At 39.6% G+C, this 22,466-nt stretch overlaps 1 protein-coding gene across 5 annotated transcripts in view; it reads left to right on the forward strand.

The window, feature by feature from the left end:
- Positions 1 to 19,228, forward strand: part of RAI14 (retinoic acid induced 14) — a 159,526-nt gene extending 140,298 nt beyond the window's left edge. For 4 of the 5 annotated variants that reach the window (XM_011944328.1, XM_011944327.1, XM_011944326.1 and 1 more), the window contains 8 exons: positions 629 to 715; positions 1,632 to 1,718; positions 5,784 to 5,838; positions 8,686 to 8,804; positions 9,637 to 11,172; positions 13,003 to 13,152; positions 16,340 to 16,405; positions 17,300 to 19,228. In XM_011944328.1, the coding sequence (XP_011799718.1) occupies positions 629 to 715; positions 1,632 to 1,718; positions 5,784 to 5,838; positions 8,686 to 8,804; positions 9,637 to 11,172; positions 13,003 to 13,152; positions 16,340 to 16,405; positions 17,300 to 17,377 (2,178 nt within the window). In that variant the 3' untranslated portion in view covers positions 17,378 to 19,228. The remainder of the gene's footprint in view (positions 1 to 628; positions 716 to 1,631; positions 1,719 to 5,783; positions 5,839 to 8,685; positions 8,805 to 9,636; positions 11,173 to 13,002; positions 13,153 to 16,339; positions 16,406 to 17,299) is intronic. The other variant, XM_011944330.1, reaches the window with a different exon arrangement.
- The last annotated feature ends 3,238 nt before the right edge of the window (positions 19,229 to 22,466 follow it).

A 22,466-nucleotide genomic window follows, 5' to 3' on the forward strand; every position in this document is an offset into this window, starting at 1 on the left:
GATCTCAGCTCACTGCAAGCTCCGCCTCCCGGGTTTACGCCATTCTCCTGCCTCAGCCTCCTGAGTAGCTGGGACTACAGGCACCTGCCACCTCGCCAGGCTAGTTTTTTGTATTTTTTAGTAGAGGCGGGGTTTCACCGTGTTAGCCAGGCTGGTCTCAATCCCCTGACCTCGTGATCCGCCCGTCTCGGCCTCCCAAAGTGCTGGGATTACAGGCTTGAGCCACCGCGCCCGGCCATATTTATAGTCTTTAAGAAAAGGAATGGAAGTAATGCCGACGTGTGGGAAATACCATTGCTTTTCATTAATACAGAAAGCTGACTGTGATTGTATTCTGGATCCTAAGTTGCAGTAGACCTCAACCTCTACTTTCCCAGTTCTCCACACCAACCTAATCTGGTTTTGTCTTATGTGTTTTTATTTTCTTGCTATTAAAGCATGGGCTGCTAGAAGAATACTTGCGCATGCATATTATTTATTTTTAGGTTGGTAGCAGATTTCAGATTTTGATAAAGTAAGAAATGCATGAACTTTTGAGGTTTTTTTCATGTGTTTGATAAAGCTACTTGCTCAGACTTTACTAACCAAACTAACCCACCTCCATTCTTTGGACTGTGATAACTTTCAGCATGACCAAGTCTCTAAAATAAGCTCAGAAAGAAGTGGAACTCCAAAAAAACGCAAAGCTCCACCACCTCCTATCAGTCCTACTCAGGTAAAAACAAAAGCAAACAAACAGTCAATAAACGCACCACAAGAAAGCCATAAATTTGTCATTTTGTTTAGGCCAAAAAGGAATGTTTTAGAACTGACCTTTAAGTGCATATTTAAAATGTTCCTTAGCAGTTTTAAATTACAAATTGTGATAAGAAGGATTTTGATGATTAGTATGGAAATAATGTTGATTCTTACCTATTTAAAAAAAAAAAAAACAGTAGAATCGAACAGGCTCTTTTTGAAAAGGCTCAAGGAAATTTCTCAAAATCTTATCACAGAAACTTTCCCTTAAGTTCAATTTATTTTTAGTTCCTTATATTAAAAGATCTAGTAAGAACTGGGAGAATGAGTAGCCAGTGAGGCAATTGTTGAAATGAATTTCAATTGGTTTCTTAAAACATTGCTAAAATGTATTTGCCTTTCTAATTGCATTTAAGGTTGGCTAATATTAAAAGTAGTTTTCATTTCTGAGCTTATAGTGACCTTTGCATAGAGGAAGAAGCTCAGTAATCTATGTAACGGCATGTAAAAACACATCGAGATTTGTTATTTAAAATTCATAGGCCACAAAGGGAATAATCCATATTTAAATAGTAGAGAGGAATAGCTTATCTCATATTTTTTAAATGTATGTTAGCATACTTATTAATATTCTTAACCTGCAATGAAAGTTTTATAGATTTTTAAAAACCTGATTCTAATATAGGAGCAAAGTTATATTCTATAAACTTTCAGAAAGTATTTGAAGTAGCTGAACTGCATTGAAAATATCCTACCCTTGAATTAATTGATGCCAATGATACTTACTGTTAGATTTCATTGCATTGGTTAAACAGGTTGATCCTTCAGCACTGGAGAAGAGGAGTTTGAAGATACATTCTTTATTGATGATTTTCATTTTGTTTCTTTTTTAGTTGAGTGATGTCTCCTCCCCAAGATCAATAACTTCGACGCCACTTTCAGGAAAGGAATCAGTATTTTTTGCTGAACCACCCTTCAAGGTATTTCCTTTCTATATTCAGTTTTGTTACTGTATTTTAAGATACCTGATAGACTTGCTTTAAGTTATATAACACTGGGTAAAACAGAATATACTTCTGAATCATTGGTTCACAACCTTTTCACCATGAAGTACCCCTTGATTATTTTTTCTGGCATGGACCCCACAAAGCAAGAATGTGTGCAGCTAGATTGTATCCATAATAATTTAAAATTTTTAAAAATTAATTGAGTGAATAAATTAAATTTACAAACCAATAATTGATTTTCTTCATTTAAAAAAAAAGAGACGAGGGCTGGGTGCAGTGGCTCACACCTGTAATCCCAGCACTTTGGGAGGTCAAGGTGGGCGGATCACCTGAGGTCAGGAGTTCAAGACAAGCTTGGCCAACACGGCAAAACCCTGTCTCTACTAAAAATACAAAAATTAGGCCAGGGCTGGTAGCTCATGCCTGTAATCCCAGCACTTTGGGAGGCCGAGGCAGGCGGATCACAAGGTCAAGAGATCGAGACCATCCTGGCCAACATGGTGAAACCCCATCTCTACTAAAAGTACAAAAATTAGCTGGGCATGGTGGTGCATGCCTGTAGTCCCAGGGAGAATCACTTGAACCCAGGAGGCAGAGATTGCAGTGAGCCCAGACTGCGCCACTGCAGTCTAGCCTGGCAACAGAGCGAGACTCCGTCTCAAAAAAAGAAAAAGAAAAGAAAAAAATACAAAAATTAGTTGGGCGTGGTGGCAGGCACCTGTAGTCCCAGCTACTCAGGAGGCTGAGGCAGAATTACTTGAACCCAGGAGGCAGAGGTTGCAGTGAGCCAGGATCAGGACACTGCACTCCAGCGTGGGTGACAGAGCGAGTGTCTTGTGCGAGGGAGCAGGGACAGTGTACTTATACGGAATCTAAAAAAGTTGAACCCATAGAAGCAGAGAGTAGAATGATAATTGGGGGAGTGGTGTGAGTTATTGGGGAGATGTTGGCTAGAGGATACAACATTTCATCCAGATAAAAGGAATAAGTTCAAGAGATCCATGGTACAACATGGTGACTATAGTTAACAACGCATTAGATTCTGCGAGTCACTTAGAGAGTGGATTTTAAACGTTTTCATCACAAAAAATGATCAGTGTGTGATGTTAATTAGCTCCATGGCCATTTCACATTATGTACATATTTGCAGACATCATGAGGTACGTGGTAAATATATACAACTTTTATTTGTCAACTAAAAAATAAATTAACTTTTTCAAAAAAAAGGTGTAGAAGTTACCAGCGTCTACCTGTTATTCTCCTCGTTCCTTCCTGAATGCAGAATATTGAGGAAATGCCAAAAATTATATTTCAGGAACTTCTCTATTTATAACGAAATATCCTAGATTGGATCCTGGGACAGAAAAAGGCCATTATTCGAAAAACTGGCACAGTTTGAATAAAGTTGTAACTTAGATGGTAGAAATTTACCAATTGACAAATGTATAATGGCTACATATGTTGTAAACATTAGGAGAAATAAGTGAAGGTTTCTATCTTGCAACTTTTTTGTAAATCTTAAATTGCTCCAAAGAAAAAGTGCTTTAAAAGTTTTTTTAAAAAAGAGACAAAGATAAGAACTTACTAGATAACCAGTCTTCTTACCCAATTAAGTTTATATTAATTCCAGTCAAAGAGACAGAAACGTGTTATTCTCTATTGTCTTACTGAGAATTGTATAATTTTTTTCCTGACTATAAAAGTAATATGTATTTATTTTACAAATGTTAGAAAATCTATTATGTCTTATCCACCTGGATCTGTAGATTTGTGGTTGGAAAATATTTTAAGGAAGTAGGAGGATATTTCCATTTAATATCTGTTTATCTAACATACTGAGAAATTGTACTCAGGGGGAAATAAAATTTATAATTGTTAACATGAAATTTCAATATTGTATATTTACTTACTTTTCTTTATTTGGAATTACTAAAGATGTTTTCTTTTAACTTGGATACACATTAATCTGAAAAAGATTCTATCAACCTATCATTTCGCTCACTTTAGACTTTACTAATAAACTCTTCAGATAAATTTCTATATAAGACAAGGCAACTATACTCTTATAGTTAGTACCGTAATATCTTCTGATATGACTATGCCTCAAAGAAGCAATGCAATCCGAAGAATAATATCACAAATTATGATTTTTCAGAGGTAGAGTATAAAAGACTGTCATTTCTGAAAAAAAAAAAAAAAAGATAAAAAGTGACATTTATTCCTATGTTAGCTTAGGCAGGAGAAAAAGGTGGTATCCAGGCCAGGCGTGGTGGCTCACAGCTCACGCCTATAATCCCAGCACTTTGGGAGGCTGAAGCTGTTGGATCACGAGATCAAGAGATCGAGACCATCCTGGCTCACATGGTGAAACCCTATCTCTACTAAAAATACAAAACATTAGTTGGGTGCAGTGGCACGCACCTGTAGTCCCAGCTATTCGGGAGGCTGAGGCAGGAGAATCACTTGAACCTGGGAGGCAGAGGTTGCAGTGAACCAATGTCGCGCCACTGCACTCCAGCCTGGGCGACAGAGACTCCGTCTCAAAAAAAAAAAAAAAAAAAGTGATATATATTTAAAATGACTAAAGTTTAAAAAGACTAAAACTACCAAGTGAGGATGTGGCAGAACTAGAACTCCATTTTCTGCTGGTGAGAATCTAAAATGGAGTAACTATTAACAGTTTAGAAAGCTGGAAGTTTCATTAAAGTTAAATATAAACCTAATATATGATCCAGCCATCCACTCATAGATGTTTACCAAAATAAATGAAATTACATGTTTACACACAATCTTGTATGCAAATGCTTGTAGCAGCTTTATTCACAACCTCCCCAAATTGGAAGCAATCCAAATATCCATCAACAAGTGAATAAAGATAATGAAATATACCCGTATAATGAAATATTATCTGCCAATAAAGAGGAACGAACTGTAGTGCAAGTAACATCGTAGTTGAATCGGAAAAGTCATCATGCTGAGAGAATCCAGCCACCAAGAAATTCATACGGATGACATTCCATTTATAGGAATTCTAAGAAATGCAAAAAAAGAGAGTTGTGGTTGCCTAGGAATGACGTAGGCAAGGAGGGGTTGTAATGAGGCAAGAAGAAACTTCTAGGCATAATGAAGAGATTCTCTATCTTGACTACAGTCTTGGTTCCATAGGTATACATCTGTCAAAACCTCCTCAACTTGTAAACTTTAGCTGGATGCAGTTTATTATACCTTATATAGTGAAGAATATAAAAACAAGTAAATTTGTTATAAAAGTGAAAGGACTGCTTTTTGTAAAGCTAAGCGCTTACTAAAAATAATCCACTTTATTGTTTAGCATTTGGGCTTTTACAAAGGTATCTTGGCTGAAAAATTATCTTATCATTGACTGGCTCATTTGGATGCCACACTGTATTTTTAGCAAGTCACTGTAATGTTTCGAAATGAGAGTGTGGCTTTGAAGTTCCAAGAATTTTTACAGTATGTTAACAGATATTCAGGGACAAAGGATTAGAGAAAATCTTTAGGGAATCTATTGCCGATCTAAGACTAAATGATATTTATTGCCATTTCCCTTAGAAAGGTTAATAATAACTTTAATAGCAGATAACTTATGAAATGATAAAGCTAAAAAATCTGCTTTAAAATATTTCAATCAATGTATAATGCAGACATATAGAACTTCTCTTTGACTTCATTATGAAAGCAGTATTTGCGTCTCAGTTTTTAGTACATAACTCAGTAAATTAGCAATTACATAAAATTATTGTAATCTTAAATATATTTGCATTGTACTCACTAAATGAAACTTCTGATATACCCTCTGGAACTTCTAATGTTTTAGAAATTAAGCTTAGTGGATAATTGTCACTTTTACTCATTTATAGCTTAAAATATCTTCTTTCTTTGAGATTTTCTAGCTACTTTTCTAGTAGGATAATACCAGATCTGCTCTGCATAAGCTCAAGGAGGAAAGTCTGCTTGATTCTTTTGTGCAATGTTACATTCAGAAATGTTCTTTAAGTCATTTTTGTGTTTCAATAGGCTGAGATCAGTTCTATACGAGAAAATAAAGACAGACTAAGTGACAGTACTACAGGTAAGATGAGGAAGCATCTGTTTTTTTTCCTTCAACCCAACTGTTTCATGTCCATTTAAAGAAAGCAAAGGCCAAGCTGGGGTACTGTGTAAAAAGGTCACGAGCCAGCATGTCCACACAGAGCTGCCAGTAATGCACAGGCTGATGCGCTCTGTACTTCAGGGTGCCTTCACCTGCATTTTAAAGAGTCTCTGAATTTGAATTTTGAAAAATACATCTTTATTTTCATTTGTCCCAAACTATATGTTAGCAGTTCCTTCAATTATGAATACAGGCAATAAGCCCCAGTGGTATTAGTAGACCAGTGATTTTGTCACCAAGAGAATTCCTTTCACCTTAGTGTTACTGCAGATATCTTGAAATACTTACAATATTGCTACTAAAAATTATGGCAGTTATTAGACCTGCTGCCAGATCTTGTTATTGTTATCAAATAAGCTCTAAGTTACTGTAGCTTGTATATTTTATCTTACGCATTTAAAAACATTATTTTCAGATGAGGTCCATAGGCTTCTGCTGTCTGCTAACCACACTCTTTGCAGCTGAGCAGCACATTATTTCATGAAGGGAGAACCCACCATGCCACCTCCATGACTGTCCCCATCTAACTTTTCTACTGTGGATTTTAAGTAGACACATGCAAAGACAAGAATGTTCATGAAATCATATGTAATCATATTGCCTTTATGATCATAGGATTTAATTCATTGTGTCTGTTAAAGAGTGCCTCCTAAGAATAATTTACCCTCTAAGAATGTAATACAGTGTCTTTAGAATCCACTTAAAATGTAGAAGAAATTATTTCAAAAGGTCCATTTTTGCTCCAGCATTCAGTGTCTTAATCAGTTGTATATTTCATAGGTGTTTGGAGCCTTTAATTTGCAGACCTTAGAAATATTTTTTATGTATGTATGTATGTGTTTATTTATTTTAGAGATGGGGTCTTACTGTATTGCCCAGGCTGGTCTCAAGCTCCTGAGCTCAAGTGATCCTCCCACCTTGGCCTCCCATAGTGCTGGGATTATAGGCATGAGCCACCACACATGTCCCCAGAAACATTAAACTTTCTAATTCCTGGCAGAGATCAGTGTTGATATAACTAAACAAATGTTACATTGGGTACTTCAAAAAACATTCACTGTATCTTAGAAATAGCTTTTATTTCTTAGAATTGCATTTATGCTCCCAATTCCCTAGTTCATTTCACATTCACCAGACTTCATGTCAAGGAAACTCAGAAAGCTGGGATTTAGGCAACAGACTTATGATGAGAAGCAAGGATTTCTATGAAGAAAGGTCATTTTGCATCCTTCCAAGTTAAGATTAAAGTTTTCATCTTTGCATTACATGACCGTGAGAAAATAAAAAGCAGATCAGTGCTTTTCAAAGTGTGGGTAAAGTATGTACTAGCTATAATAATTAGGGAGTTTGAGCCGGGCGTGGTGGCCCACACCTGTAATCCCAGCACTTTGGGAGGCTGAGGTGGGCAGATCACCTGAGGTCAGGAGTTCGAGACCAGCCTGGCCAACATGGCAAAACCCAGTCTCTACTACAAATACAAAAATTAGCTATTACACAAAATTATTGAGATTTTATGTAATAGTTAATTATTGAGCATACCTGTAGTCCCAGCTACTTGGGAGGCTGATGCAGGATAATTGCTTGAATCTGGTAGGCAGAGGTTGCAGTTGAGCCGAGATCATGCCACCGCTCTCCAGCTTGGGTGACAGAGCAAGATTCCACCTCAAGAAGTAATAATATTAAGTTTGGACCAGAAATTCACACAGTTACTTCACTAAGCACATTGTTTTGTCCAGCTGGCATATTTTTCGTAGGACTTTCTAGATGAAGGAAGCAGTGCATTGCATTGCCTTCTGGAGGAAGTTTGCTATCTCAGTGAGCACCTTGAATAGCACTCCTTAGGTTGTAATTTCAGCATGATAATCAGTAGGATGTCAGAAAGTTGTGGTTACCAACAGGGATTACTGTGGGATTCAGAGAAGAATGTTTCATGCTAGAGTGGTCATTGAATGCTTCAGGTACTGGGCAAAGTTTGACATGATGCCTAAGAATTCTCTAGGCAGAGAGATTCTGCAGGGCAAGCCTGTGGATAAAGAATGAAAGAATGAGCCATGTGTTGAGAATGTAGAGTGTGTGATGGGAACTATGAATCTGAGGAAAACAGGAATCTAGAAAAGTAGCAGCATCATGAACCTGAAGAAGTAGACTGGGGCCAAATCATAGAGGTCTGAACCCAGATAAAGGAATTTGAAAATTATTTTTGGAGGGAAAATAATGAAAGCACTTGACCCAAAGGAATGACCCAATCAAGGTATGTTTTAGGAAGACTGGTCTGACGTTGCTGTGCAAGCTACAGTTTCACTGGGAAGAGGAGAGGGGCAGAGATTTGTTGGGAAGCTGTTTGCAGGGTTTCCTAGTAAAGTGATAAAAGTCTGAATTACAGTAATGGTGGTAGGGGCAAAGAAATAAACCAGATTCCAGAGACATTTCTAAAACAGTTCCCAGAATTGAGACTTATAAGGCACAGGGAAGAACCAAAAACAACCTAGATATGACACTTAAGCAAATGAATAGGAAATATATGACCAAATTCATCAATTTTCGGAATTGCCTTGTATACACATGTATCTAGTATTGTGCTAGCAATCCACAGTAAGGAAACCCCAGTATATGAAAATTTTAGTTCATCCGTCCAGCTGCTAGGGCGTTTTATAGTTAGGACCAGGAAGAAGAACTGGATTAGGCTAGGAAGTGAATTTGTCTCAGGTTAGAGAAATAAGAGTTTAATTGGTTTATGTTATTTTAAATGGCTTTCTCTTTCCCAAGGTGCTGATAGCTTATTGGATATAAGTTCTGAAGCTGACCAACAAGATCTTCTTGCCCTATTGCAAGCAAAAGTTGCTTCCCTTACCTTACACAATAAGGAGTTACAAGATAAATTACAGGTATATAAATAGATTGCTGTCATGGACTATTCTGTAGAGTCAAGCTCTTGGTCTTTTCAGTAGTCAGATGTGTTTTATTTTAAATGTGTACATTAGTTTCTTTTTAAATATTAGCTTTAAGTATCTTATAGTTTCAGATTATTTGTTTCATGAGAGTGTTATTCATTAACTCTTTCTGTAAATTATTCAACTGGTAAATTATATATGATTATACACATAGTATGATCAGTATTAAAAATTCTATATGTTTAATTATATAAATAAAATGTAAACAAAATTTATAGAAAAATTCTATATAAAATATACTATATACATAGAATGATACATATAATTTTATATATAAAATTTTATATTTTGATTTTATATACACATTAAAATTTTGTTTTAAATTATATGTGTGTATGTGTACATATATATAAAATATTATCCATCCATTTAGTAAAGTTGATCACTTAACAGGTTTAAGAGCTTGATAAGAAATGGCTGTACCAAAAAATAATAAGAAGAAATAGCTGTACTGTATATCCATTACCCCTCTTGGCAAGCAGAATGGTAAAAGAAATGAAGGAAAATTTTGAATCGGAGGCTTTGTAAACAATTTTATTGTTTTCAAAGTGACACAAATCATCTGTCCCAACAGAACCCAAAGCAAGCTTTGTGTCATTAGTCCCACTCATGTCCCAGACCATCTTTTTTCATGGCATGAGAATACACAGGCAAAGTGATCATGCTACTCTCCCATACCAAAGTTGCAGATTTACTCCTCTCATTCTGGTTGCTTGCTTAGCTAACCACCCCTTTGGTATTACTTAATTCTTGCTTTTTTTCCTAGGCTAAATCACCCAAGGAGGCAGAAGCAGACCTAAGCTTTGACTCGTATCATTCCACCCAAACTGACTTGGGCCCATCCCTGGGAAAACCTGGTGAAACCACTCCCCCAGACTCCAAATCATCTCCACCTGTCTTAATACATTCTTTAGGTAAATCCACTACTGACAGTGACGTCAGAATTCAGCAACTGCAAGAGATTTTGCAAGATTTACAGAAGAGATTAGAGAGCTCTGAAGCAGAGAGAAAACAGCTACAGGTTGAACTCCAGTCCCGAAGGGCAGAACTGGTATGCTTAAACAACACTGAGATTTCAGAGAACAGCTCTGACCTCAGCCAGAAACTTAAAGAAACTCAGAGCAAATACGAGGAGGCTATGAAAGAAGTCCTTAGTGTGCAGAAGCAGATGAAACTGGGTCTTGTCTCGCCTGAGAGCATGGATAATTATTCACATCTCCACGAGCTGAGGGTCACGGAAGAGGAAATAAATGTGCTCAAGCAGGATCTGCAGAATGCATTAGAAGAAAGTGAAAGAAATAAAGAGAAAGTAAGAGAGTTAGAGGAAAAACTGGTAGAGAGGGAGAAAGGTACAGTGATTAAGCCACCTGTGGAAGAGTATGAGGAAATGAAAAGTTCATATTGCTCTGTTATTGAGAATATGAATAAAGAGAAAGCATTTTTGTTTGAGAAATACCAAGAGGCCCAAGAAGAAATCATGAAATTAAAAGACACACTAAAAAGTCAGATGACACAGGAAGCCAGTGATGAAGCTGAGGACATGAAAGAAGCCATGAATAGGATGATAGATGAACTCAACAAACAGGTGAGCGAGCTGTCACAGCTGTACAAAGAAGCCCAGGCTGAACTGGAGGATTACAGGAAGAGGAAATCTCTAGAGGATATCACAGCTGAATATATCCATAAAGCGGAGCATGAGAAACTGATGCAATTGACAAACGTGTCCAGGGCTAAAGCAGAAGATGCACTGTCCGAAATGAAGTCTCAGTATTCAAAAGTGTTGAACGAGTTGACCCAGCTCAAACAACTGGTCGATGCACAGAAAGAGAACTCTGTCTCTATCACAGAACATTTGCAAGTGATAACCACGCTACGGACTACAGCAAAAGAGATGGAAGAAAAAATAAGCAATCTTAAGGAACACCTTGCAAGGAAGGAAGTGGAAGTAGCAAAGCTGGAGAAACAACTCTTAGAAGAGAAAGCTGCTATGACTGATGCAATGGTACCCCGGTCTTCCTATGAAAAGCTCCAGTCATCCTTAGAGAGTGAAGTGAGTGTGTTGGCATCGAAATTAAAGGAATCAGTGAAAGAGAAAGAGAAGGTCCATTCAGAGGTTGCCCAGATTAGAAGTGAGGTCTCACAGGTGAAAAGAGAAAAGGAAAATATTCAGACTCTCTTGAAATCCAAAGAGCAAGAAGTAAATGAACTTCTGCAAAAATTCCAGCAAGCTCAGGAAGAACTTGCAGAAATGAAAAGATATTCTGAGAGCTCTTCAAAACTGGAGGAAGATAAGGATAAAAAGGTTGGTGAAACTGCATTGCTGTTGGGTTTCTAGCAATAAGTCTTAGTCTCTTCGGCTTTTACTATATTAAATACTTCTAGTGTTGGCACTAAACTGGAGTGAATGCTCAGAGACTCTGCACATGAACTTTATCTGTCCCCAAAGTCACATTAAGAATAGTCTGTTGGATCGGCCAGATGTGGTGGCCCACGCCTATAATCCCAGCATTTTGGGAGGCTGAGGTGGGCAGATCACTTGAGGTCAGGAGTTTGAGACCATCCTGGCCAACATGGTGAAACCACATCTCTCCTAAAAATACAAAAGTTAGCTGGGCGTGGTGGTACATGCCTGTAATCCCAGCTACTAGGGAGGCTGAGGCAGGAGAATTACTTAAACCCAGGAGGTGGAGGTTGCAGTGAGCCAAGATCAGGCCACTGCACTCTAGCCTGGCCAACAGAGTAAGACTTCATCTCAAAAAAAAAAAGAAAAAAAAAAGAATACTTTGTTGGGTATTTATATTTTAAAAATACATCTGCTGGGCATAGTGGCTCACTCCTCTAATTCCAGCAGTTTGGGAGGCCATAATGGGAGGATGGCTTGAGACCAGCCTCAGCAACATAGTGAGATCCCATCTGTACAAAAAATTTAAAAATTAGCCAGGCATGGTGGTGCGAGCATGTAGTCCCAGCCACTTAAGAGGCTAAGGCAGGAAAATCACTAGAGCCCTAGAAGTCAAGGTTGTCATGAGCCATATCAACGCCACTGCACTCTAACCTGGGCAACAGAGTAAGACCCTGCCTCAAAAAATAATAAATAAGCAAACATCAATCTTTGGCCACTTCTCCTTATACTAAAGCATTTTCACATATGTGATGCATATTTGTCCTTCAAAAATCATTTTACAGAAGCTTTGCCAGTGTTGGGGATCAGAAGTGAACTTGCAAACTGAAAAGTATTTGTGATCCATCTCAAACTTCAAATTCTTTTTTTGGATTCAGAACAGATTCCTCCATAATATGAAACTAAAATATTCCTAGACTTAATCCTGCTTCCCTAAGGTCCATCAGCTTCCCCTCAAGTCAGTGTAAAAGCTACCCTCGCCGGCCCCTCCTTTGACAGGTATATAGGAGAGGAAGAGGAATGTGGGGACCCCGCAGTTTGAGATGGACACAAGAAATGGTGCTGGTCATGCTGCTGGAGGAAAGAGGGAAGCAAAGGGAAAGTTCGGGGGGATGGTTCCACACCTCAGTCAGCTCTGCATCTCTAGTCCCTTGTCTCGGAGGTTCCAAATGGCATTCATTAGAGACTACTTAATCTTTATTCTTTTGTAATGAGTGTTTCAAAAGAGCTTTACCAGCCAGGGAAACAGGGATTAGCGAGTGGTGGGGTACGGGGGGGAGTTACTTGTGTTTACTTTAAAGAAAGATGTCCAGAGATATCAGGCTTCCTAGGCCTTATTCCTGATCGCCCATGTCAGCAGTATTGGTCGAAATATAGCTGTCTCCAAATAAAGCCTGAAATCCTAATTCTGATTTTTTTTTCAATCATACCCCTTTTAAAAGTAGGAAACCAACATCACAGCTTTTGTTACCACCATCACCAAAACATAATATGTAATTCAAGGGCCTTTATCTGAACCTAATGGATGTAGCGGGCTTTGTTAGTTTGCCTGATTTTGTTATCTGTTTCATTTTATGAGTTTTTTTATTTAAATGTATTAAAAGGGAATTGCTCCAAAGTCTTAAGTCCCAGAGACCAAAAGAGATGACTGTGTTTGAGGCTTAGAAATATATGAAGTTTTGCTTTGCAGACATGTTACTGCCTGTTAATACCATTTTCCTTTGTTCCTAGATAAATGAGATGTCAAAGGAAGTCACCAAATTGAAGGAGGCCCTGAACAGCCTCTCCCAGCTCTCCTACTCAACAAGCTCATCCAAAAGGCAGAGTCAGCAGCTGGAGGCACTGCAGCAGCAAGTCAAACAGCTCCAGAACCAGCTGGCGGTAAGTGGGCTTGTTTCTGCTGCCTGGTTTGGGGTGGAGGGCCTGGCAGATTCTGTATCATCTCAGCTGCTAGGGCAAGTGGGCATGAACAAAAAGATTCCCAGCCCAAAGGAATGTACTTCAATGAGCAGTTGACTGATTTCTTCAGTGAGGGCGAAAGAGGGAGCCACTGGTGGAATTCCCAGTCGTTATCAGCAATGCAATGGATCAGATATTCACTGCGAAGGAAAGAACTGACGGGACAGTGGGAGGAGGCTACATGCTCACTCATACCCTAACTTTACCCCTTCTCCTTTTTCTGCAATAGTCTTTCCCCATCTCTGGCAGTGGCAAGAGCTTTTTCTTGTTGGGGCCAGGATCTCTAGTAGTTGCATCTCTATATATCTGAAGCTGTTTCTTGGCCCCTCTCCTTATTTCACTCAGGAAAGCCCTTCCTTATCTAATTTGGTTTCCTTGGTCCACTGTAACAAATCACCACAAATTTGTTTAAAACAACATGAGTGTATTATTTTATAGTTACATTGAACAGAAGTCCAAAATCGCTTTCACTGGACTAACTTCAAGTTGTTGGCAGGGCTGGTTCCTCGCCTTTTCCAGTTACCAGAGGCTGCCTGCATTCCGTGGCTCATGGCCCCTTCCTCCATCTTCGAGGCACATCACTCCAGCATCTGCTCAGTCCTCCCATCTCCTCCTTCAGCCTTTGATTTTCTTGCCTCCCTCTTACAAGGACCCTTGTGATTACATCTAAAGCCCGCCTAGATAATCCACAATCATCTCCCTCTCCATTTCAAAACCCTTAATTTCATCTGCAAGATGCCTTTTGCCATATCAAGTAACATTCACAGGTTCTGGGAATTAGGATGTGGACATCTTTCAAGAGCCATTATTTAGCTTACCACAGTATCTGTTAAGGTTTGAGTTGGCATGGGTACATTACGTTTTCTACCTAAAATCCAGAGTTAGTCTGTCCTGGACTGTCTCTAACTTCCATATACAAACAGAATATGGATTTGATGATTTCTTCAGAATAGACCTAGATGTAGTGAATTCAGGTTTCTGCAGTCCTTACTCTGACTGGCCACAAAGTTCAATGCTAGCTTTGGAGGAAACAGCTCTAGCAATGGTGGATACTTAGGGGAGAAGAAGCTGCTCTTTACTGTGTTCTGCAGGTCATTCTTCTGATAAAATGGCATTACAGACTTGTAGGTAAAGTGCTATTGGTTTATACAGTAATTCCTGTAATTATGCAACATGTGTTTGAGCTCTTACTATACCTCAGTATTATACCTGGTGCTGATGATATAAAATGAGTAAGACTCAGTCCCTGCCCTCATGGAGTTTATACTCTATGTAAGTTATCAACAAAGAGATGCCCAGCATACCGTGGGCATACACAGGAAATGAGTCATGAAAAGCTTCCTACGGGAGTTATACTTGTGCTGAGTCTTGAAGGCCTGAGTAAGAATATGTTGTTACTCAGCAAGGACTGACACGTGGACTAGCTGGCTTTTGGGAACCTTGGTGAGAACCATTCCAGTGGAATGGGGAGGAGGGTAGAATCTGGACTGCAGTAGACTGGCTGCTAGAGAAGTGAGTAAGTAGATAGGTATCTGGTGGGGCTAAACAGTCACAGCAGAGGTTGGGGGAAGCCTGAAGCAAGTTTGCTGGAAAGATGGGAAGTGGTGGTTAGGGTGAGGGATGCTTTCAGTTGAGATTTCAGAGGTGGTAATGACAGATGCAGGGCTACGGCTGTGAGAGGAGTTGCTGAACCAAAGAGGAGCACGTTATTAAAGCTGAAGTTGAGGAACTGAGAGGTTCAGGTGTTAGATGGATCATTCGCACAGATATCGAAGCCAAACAAATGATGACAGAAGCAGGGATAGAAAGGAAGACAGATCCGAAGATAAAATCATAAATAATTGAGTAGGGATTGCTGAAAGGTGGGGAGGGAACAACACACAAAGAAGTGCCAAATGTGCCTTCTTATGGTATGAACTTAAAGGACAGGTTTTAAAGTGTCCCTTAATAACAGGAAAGATACCTCACATTCTGACACTGATGGGGGGAAGGAAGAATTGGTATTATGGAGTTTTGTACATTTTTGAAGTAATCCATATATGATGGTCTCAATTTTCATGATGTTCATCATGTTCTGAGAGGACAGGCTCTTAGAACAAGAGTTTCAGAGATAAAGACCCCTGAAACAGCCACTGAGAGGAACTGGAATAATAGCTCAACAAGGAGAAATAGAAGCATCAGCGGCTGTATTGAGGAACCACTGGAGACTGGGGCCACCACCCTCTTTGCCTCCTTGGTACACTGAAAGCTAAATAATTGAGCTCCCCAAGGATTATATAACACTGGCCATATAGTGCGTAATCAATAATTCCCTTAAAAATAACAGACTTTAAAAATTAAATTAGTACATATTTGGCCATTGTAGAAAAGTTGAAAAATACAGAAAACTCTTAACAAGTTTCTATAAATAAAAATTTTCCATAATTCAATAACTCTGAGATAATCACTTTTTACATTTGATGTATTTCCTTGCAGTATTTACATTTAATGTAGCTGTATTTGCATAAGTATGTGTACATATATATACACACGTATACACACATATATATAGACACACACACACGTATATATATTTTATTTTTTCGAGACAGAGTTTTGTTCTGTCACCCATGCTGGAGTGCAGTGGCGTGACCTCGGCTCACTGCAACCTCTGCCTCCCAGGTTCAAGCGATTCTCCTGCGTCAGCCTCCTGAGTAGCTGGGATTACAGGCACCGACCACTATGCCTGGCTAATTTTTGTATTTTTAGTAGAGATGGGGTTTCACCATGTTGGCCAGGCTGGTCTCGAACTCCTGACCTCAAGTGATCCGCCCACCTCAGCCTCCCAAAGTGCATATATTTTTAAAACCAAATGGGATTATAGTAATTCCTTTTTATACAGGTTTTTCTCGAGTTGACCTACCAAGACTTTTTTCCCTAAGATTATTGACAAGTATTCAGAAATACACAAGCCAGTAAGGCCACAATAATTTTAGAAACTTCCAATGCTAGCATAAAGTGGAGGGGACCACTTGGGGGAGCATTTGACTGCAGCTTTCTCACAGTTTTTTGTTTTTGTTCTTTAAAGATCTCCTAAGCTCATTAACAATGTGAAATATTCCCTTTCTAGGAATGCAAGAAACAACACCAGGAGGTCATATCAGTTTACAGAATGCATCTTCTGTATGCTGTGCAGGTATGGTTATGCCCCTTGAAGTATCTGGACATCCTAAAGAAATATGGCAGCAGATGTTGACAGAACTCCCATCATTTAACTAGTAGAATGAACAAGAATTAGAGGAGAATCCTTTCCACTGGAAAGCCCGAATATGCCTTTTGCATTGCTTTGGATTCCGTGTCAGGAGCCTTGTGCCCTGTTTACCAGGAACAGCCCCATCTTTTAAGGCAGTGCCTCACTCTGTCATGCAGGCTGGAGTGTAATGGCATCATCTTGCCTCACTGCAGCCTCAACCCACAGGCTCAAGTGATCCTCCCACCTTAGCCTCCCAAGTAGATGGGATTACAGGCACCTACCACCGTACCTGGCTAATTTTTGTATTTTTTGTAGAGGTGGGGCTTTGCCATGTTGCCCAGGCTGGTCTCAAACTCCTGAGCTCAAGCAATCCACCCGCCTCGGCCTCCCAAAGTGCTGAGATTACAGGCAGGAGCCACCACGCCCTGCCCTCCCATCATTTATTCAGGAATGAGGGACAATGTGGTCCTCCATTGGGAGGATCAGGGCTTTATTTTCCAGCAATGCTGATCTTCTCAGAGTTACCAATGCTGCCTTGGCTCTATGATGCTTGGTGTTCTGGCTGCTGGACTCACATTTGCAACTGAGACCCCAGATAGCTTTTGCTGAGGGTTTTGGTAGACACTGCCACCTCATCTTCCAGCTGGATGAAGGCAGGACCCTTTCTTTGACTCAGTTCCTCATAGAAATTTGGGAAATGATAGGGCTGACATTCCTGTGAAAGATGGGGGAAAACACCCCAGATCTTCACTGCAGTCAGCCATCTCATTCCCCAGAGAAGAAAGTACCAGGGCTTAATTTAGGTTCTAATGAGTATCTTGTGTTTGAATATCCTAGGGCCAGATGGATGAAGATGTCCAGAAAGTACTGAAGCAAATCCTTACCATGTGTAAAAACCAGTCTCAAAAGAAGTAAAGTGGATTCCTTGGCAGGACACTGCCCCCCTCGTCATCCGTCTTTGTGTTAGATCCAGAGTTGTTGGCAGCCACTGCCATTGTTCTCATGTGTGGTATGCACTGTGGCCTAGCGTAGCTTCTTCCCTTTCCAAAGGTTTCTGAGGACTTGTCCCAGGAGAAGACTGCCTGCCTCAGAACTACTTAGAGACTTCAAACCAGCAGAGGTGAAAGTTCCCGTCATCCCTTCAGATTCCAGAGCTGGGATCAGCCACGCCCAGAGGTCTGGTCCTGATGCTGGCAGGGGGGCCCCCTCCTCCATACCTGACCGGCTGAGTGGCTTCATCACCACCGAGTGATGTACTGAGGCCTCCTGCAGTGAATATGCTCCTTCCATTGCTGTACTTGGGCAGTGCCATTCAGCACAGGAGAGCTCTTTTTGCCTTTGGCTTTCAATTCCAAAACATGATTTAATTTCTAACTAAATTAGTATGGCACTAGTTATGAAGTGTCTGCTTAAAACCCTTTATCATGGTATCCTGTGGATTTAAAAACTCTAATTCCATGTTTTCTTCCCATCTGCCTTATATATCTCATCACCGTGCTTATCAATATTCAGTTTGATGAGTGCTATTTACTGAAATATGAAACTTAAAAACAAAAGCAAGTTGTCCTTAAAAGTTCTTTTTTTTAAGTAAATTGTTGACATATTGCAAATTTTCTATGCAAACTTGCCTCCTGCTGTTATCCGTGAAGCTCAGGAAATCCAAATATTTGTGTTTCAACAAGGGACAGTAAACTGTGTGTTTACAGCCAAAAGAAATGCCTCATAGTTCTTAACCTCAATTTTTGTAAAAGTATTTTTTTCTCTGTAATATTTTTATTGGCTCATAAAGATGTTTTCATATCTAAACCCCTAAATAAGTGAAATTACAGATTATATTAACAAAATACTTTTTAGGTAGCCATGCTTGAGACTTTTTAAAAATGTAACTTTTTCCTTAAAGTTTTCAGCTATAGCAAAAGGTAGTTATGTATGCCAGACCTTATATGAGCTGCCACCAACACCCCTAGAACTTTCAGCCATGGTGTCTTCAGAACTGTAGTGCATTTCTGAATCTAGCAAATCCCCTTTTTACCCATTGAATGTTTTTGAATGCCCTGACTCTACCAGCGCCCATAAATGATCTCTGGAAGGACTGTTAGTAACAATCTGTTTTTCAACTTTGAAGCTAAACACCCTGATACGGTAATATTATGGTGCATAGCAGAGGTCTCGGGAAAAAATATTTCTGTTCACTTTACTTTCAGGTTAAAAATGTTTCTAACATGCTTGCAAGCTTCCCTTATGGCATTAGTCTTGTTGAGGGAGAGAGACAGAATCCAGGACTCTCCAAAGTATTTAACCGAAAGCAGGGCCTGCTCTGACAGGGCCCACGTCCCACAGGGCTGCCTGGGCTCAGTGGGTGCTTGGCTGTGCTGGATGATATGTTGATCTGTATTGGGTGAGGACCAATGACAGCAAAGCAAAAATGGCTTTAAAGCTTGGTGTTACTTTTCTTAAGCTGTTTAATTATAGTTAAGCAATTTCAAAAATGCTCCAAAGAAATGTGAAAGGACCTTTTGTCACAGCACTTCAGAAAATACAAAACAGCCCCGTCTGCCCCCGCACAGAAATGCTGCAGAGTATATAAAACTTGAGACATTTTTGTAGCATGCCTGACAAGGTGTAGCCTTTTATCTTGTTTCCGGATGCGTATTTATTACGAGTATTCTGGTTAAATATTGAAAAGTTATATGCTGTAGTTTAGTATTTTGTCTTTGTAATTTACAGAAGTTGTTGGAGAAAATAATAAACTTGTTTCATTTTGCATTTCTGGTGTTGATTTTTGGTGTATTCAGAAGCATCTCTGTGTGGCTTCTGAAGATCAGTTCAGCAGCATTTCAGCGTGATGGGTTTTCTAGCCTGTGCTATGCTCAGCTGGTGTGAGTTGTCCGCACTGTTCCACACAAAGTCTCACATCATTTCCATTTCCCAGCTCTTGGATTCACCCTGAGCTCTGCCCCAAGTATCAGCCACTCTGGAGCAGTTAAATCACAGTCGTTTAATCCACAATTCCTCTCATTTAATCTGCAGTCTTTTTAACTATTTGGAAGCCTCCACTGGATTGTTTTCCCTCTTGCTTCTTGCTTTTTTTGAAAAAGTAAAACATACACACAGTTAAAAAAAAAAAAAAAAATCCAAATACATTTTCCTGCCCCATTACAAAGATAATTCAATTCATTCCTGACAAAACTCTTGTCAGGTGAATTCTGGCAAGGTTAAAATCATAATTAAAATTGTTACAGGTTAAAATCATAATTAAAATGACATGAAATAGGTACAATTACTTAAGGAGTTAGCATTGTTTCTCATACTCCAATGTTACAAGGCCATTTCCCTTCACTTACAACATGATTCCACCACCTCTACTTCAGTTTCATTGTGCCTTCCTACTATACACTGAAACTTTATTTCAAAGAAAGCATGTGTGTGATACCCAATTGAACCTTTTATTTCAATTGTGGCCAACCAGACAACTCAGAAGGTGACTTCATGGGGACACTCAGCTGGGAAGGAAACTGAGATAAACCCAAACCAGTCATCTCTGATGGACAGAAATGCTTCATAAGGCAAAGTCAGGACATGAAAAGAAACTCTCCTGCCTCCACAATTAGATAGCAGCTGAGACTGTAGGACAAGTGAAAGGAACCACAGGTAAATCTTTCTCTTACTCCCAATCCTTAGTGCATCTCCCCAGAAGCAACATCTAGTAAGCAAGCTTCTTCGATGACCTGAGACATTCTCTCTCTATATGTACATGTAGGCATGTATTTTTCTTTCTTCTTTAAATATCTTGGAGATTATTCTCTGTCAGCATACACATCTCATTCTTTTTAACTGCTGAATAAAATTTCATAGTATGGTTGTGCTATATTTTATCTTGATAATTCCACATTATGGACATTCAATTGCTTCCAGTATTGCAGCTACAACAATGATACAATGACTATCCTATGTATGTTTGTATGTCTTTACATGTGTACGGATTTTTTGAATTTTCAAATTGTTCACTTTTACATTAGCTTCCATCAAGATATGACATGGGCAGGAAAAAAATGAATAGAATATTGTTCATATCATCACATTGAGAAAGAATGGACTTTTCCTTCATGTTGGTTAATAATAATAAGAGTCATTAATTTGTTTTCCTTACATACACTTCAAGACAAACGCCAAAGCCTTTAGTAATTAAACCCACCCATCTTAAGATAAACACATGATACGCTGTGAGGCGAAAACACTCCCTGAACATGTCAAAGCACAACCTTCTGCAATGTGGCATAACAAGAATATTGGGTGCTGACAATAGCAGAAATATTATCCAACAAAGATGGGGGTCATTTTTTGAGCAAAATTAAGAGGCAGACTGCAAGGCCAAGAGTGAGCTGGAAAAAGTTACAGACCAAGGAACCAGGGCATTCACAAGAGTAGCAATTTCTGTTCACCAGATCAGGGCAGAGATTTGTCGGGCATTATGGGAGTGTGTGACATATTTGAGCAACAAAAGAAGAAGGGCTCAGTGAGCCATAGGAGCTGGGCAAGGGAACAATCAATATGGGTTCCAGTAAATGGAAAGGCTTCTTTGAGGAGTAAAGCCCCTACGAGGTGAGTAGGAGGAAAGCAAAGAGATATTCCTGCATACTTACCATAAAGCAGGCTCTAGAATGGGAAGAAACAGCATATTCAAGAATCGTAACTGGATGTACCAGATTATACAGTGGAGGATACATAAGAGTATTAGTCCATTTTCACGCTGCTGATAAAAACATACCCAAGACTGGGCAATTTACAAAAGAAAGGTTTCATGGACTTAACAGTTCCACACGGCTAGGGAGGCCTCTCAGTCATAGTAAAAGGCAAGGAGAAGCAAGTCAAGTCTTACATGGATGGCAGCAGGCAAAGAGAGAGCTTGTGCAGGGAAACTCCTGTTTTTAAAACCATCAGATCTCGTAAGACTTATCCACAATCACAAGAACAGCATGGGACAGACCCACCCTCATGATTCAATTATCTCCCACCAGGTTCCCCCAACAACACGTGGGAATTCAAGATGAGATTTGGGTGGGGACACAGCCAGACCACATCAGTAAGGGACAGAAAGGAGCAGGACACAGTCCAATGATATCAGCTGCTAACAGCCAGGAGAAGCGGGCTCCTTATGTGTCACCTCCATATGTTTTTAAAGCCATGCATTTAAGTTACACACTCTAGTAGGCAGAATAAGTCCTCCTAAAGACGTCCATGTCCTAATCCTCAGAACCTGTGAATTCGTTAGCTGTGAATCTAACCTGTTGAATAAGTTACATGACAAGGAGGAATTAAGGTTGCTGATAGAATGAAGGCTGCTAATTTGCTGACCTTTAGATTATCCAGGTGGGCCCCGTATAACAAGAAGTGTCTTTTAAAATGGAAAGAAGGGTCAGAGATTTGAAGATGCTACATTGCTGCTGGCTTTGAAGATGAAGAGAACAAATCGAGGAATGCAGGCAGGCTCTAGAGGCTGGAAAACGTTAAGAAAAAATTTTCTCCTTGAGCTCTCAGAAGGAGCCACCCTTGCAGACATCTCGTCTTTAGCCCAGTGACACCCATTTCAGACTTTCAACCTCCAGAATTACACAATAATAGAGTTGTGGTTTGTTAAGCCACCGAGTTTGTGCTGACTTATTACAGCAACAATAGGAAACTGATGCACACAGGTAGGCCAGAATCTCTACTAGTGGAGTTCCTAAAGGTCATTTGTAGTTTATTAAATGTTTTTGTGCTGAATGCTAAAGGTTCAATGATAACAGCTCCTGCTCACAAGGAGCTCATAGTTGGCCAAACAGGGCCTGCTACCTAGCAGGTATTCCGTAATCACTGAGTGGGTAGATGAATATTTAGACGGACAGATTGCCTAAAAGGCCCTCCATGACCCAGTGCCCCACTACTTTACTGGAACAGTCTTTTGTCACCTTCCTCCTCATTCCTACTGCCCTTTGCTGTTCTTTGACCCCATTAAACTTGCTCC

Source organism: Colobus angolensis, unplaced genomic scaffold, assembly GCF_000951035.1.
Source record: "Colobus angolensis palliatus isolate OR3802 unplaced genomic scaffold, Cang.pa_1.0 Scaffold230, whole genome shotgun sequence".
Lineage (NCBI taxonomy): Eukaryota > Metazoa > Chordata > Mammalia > Primates > Cercopithecidae > Colobus > Colobus angolensis.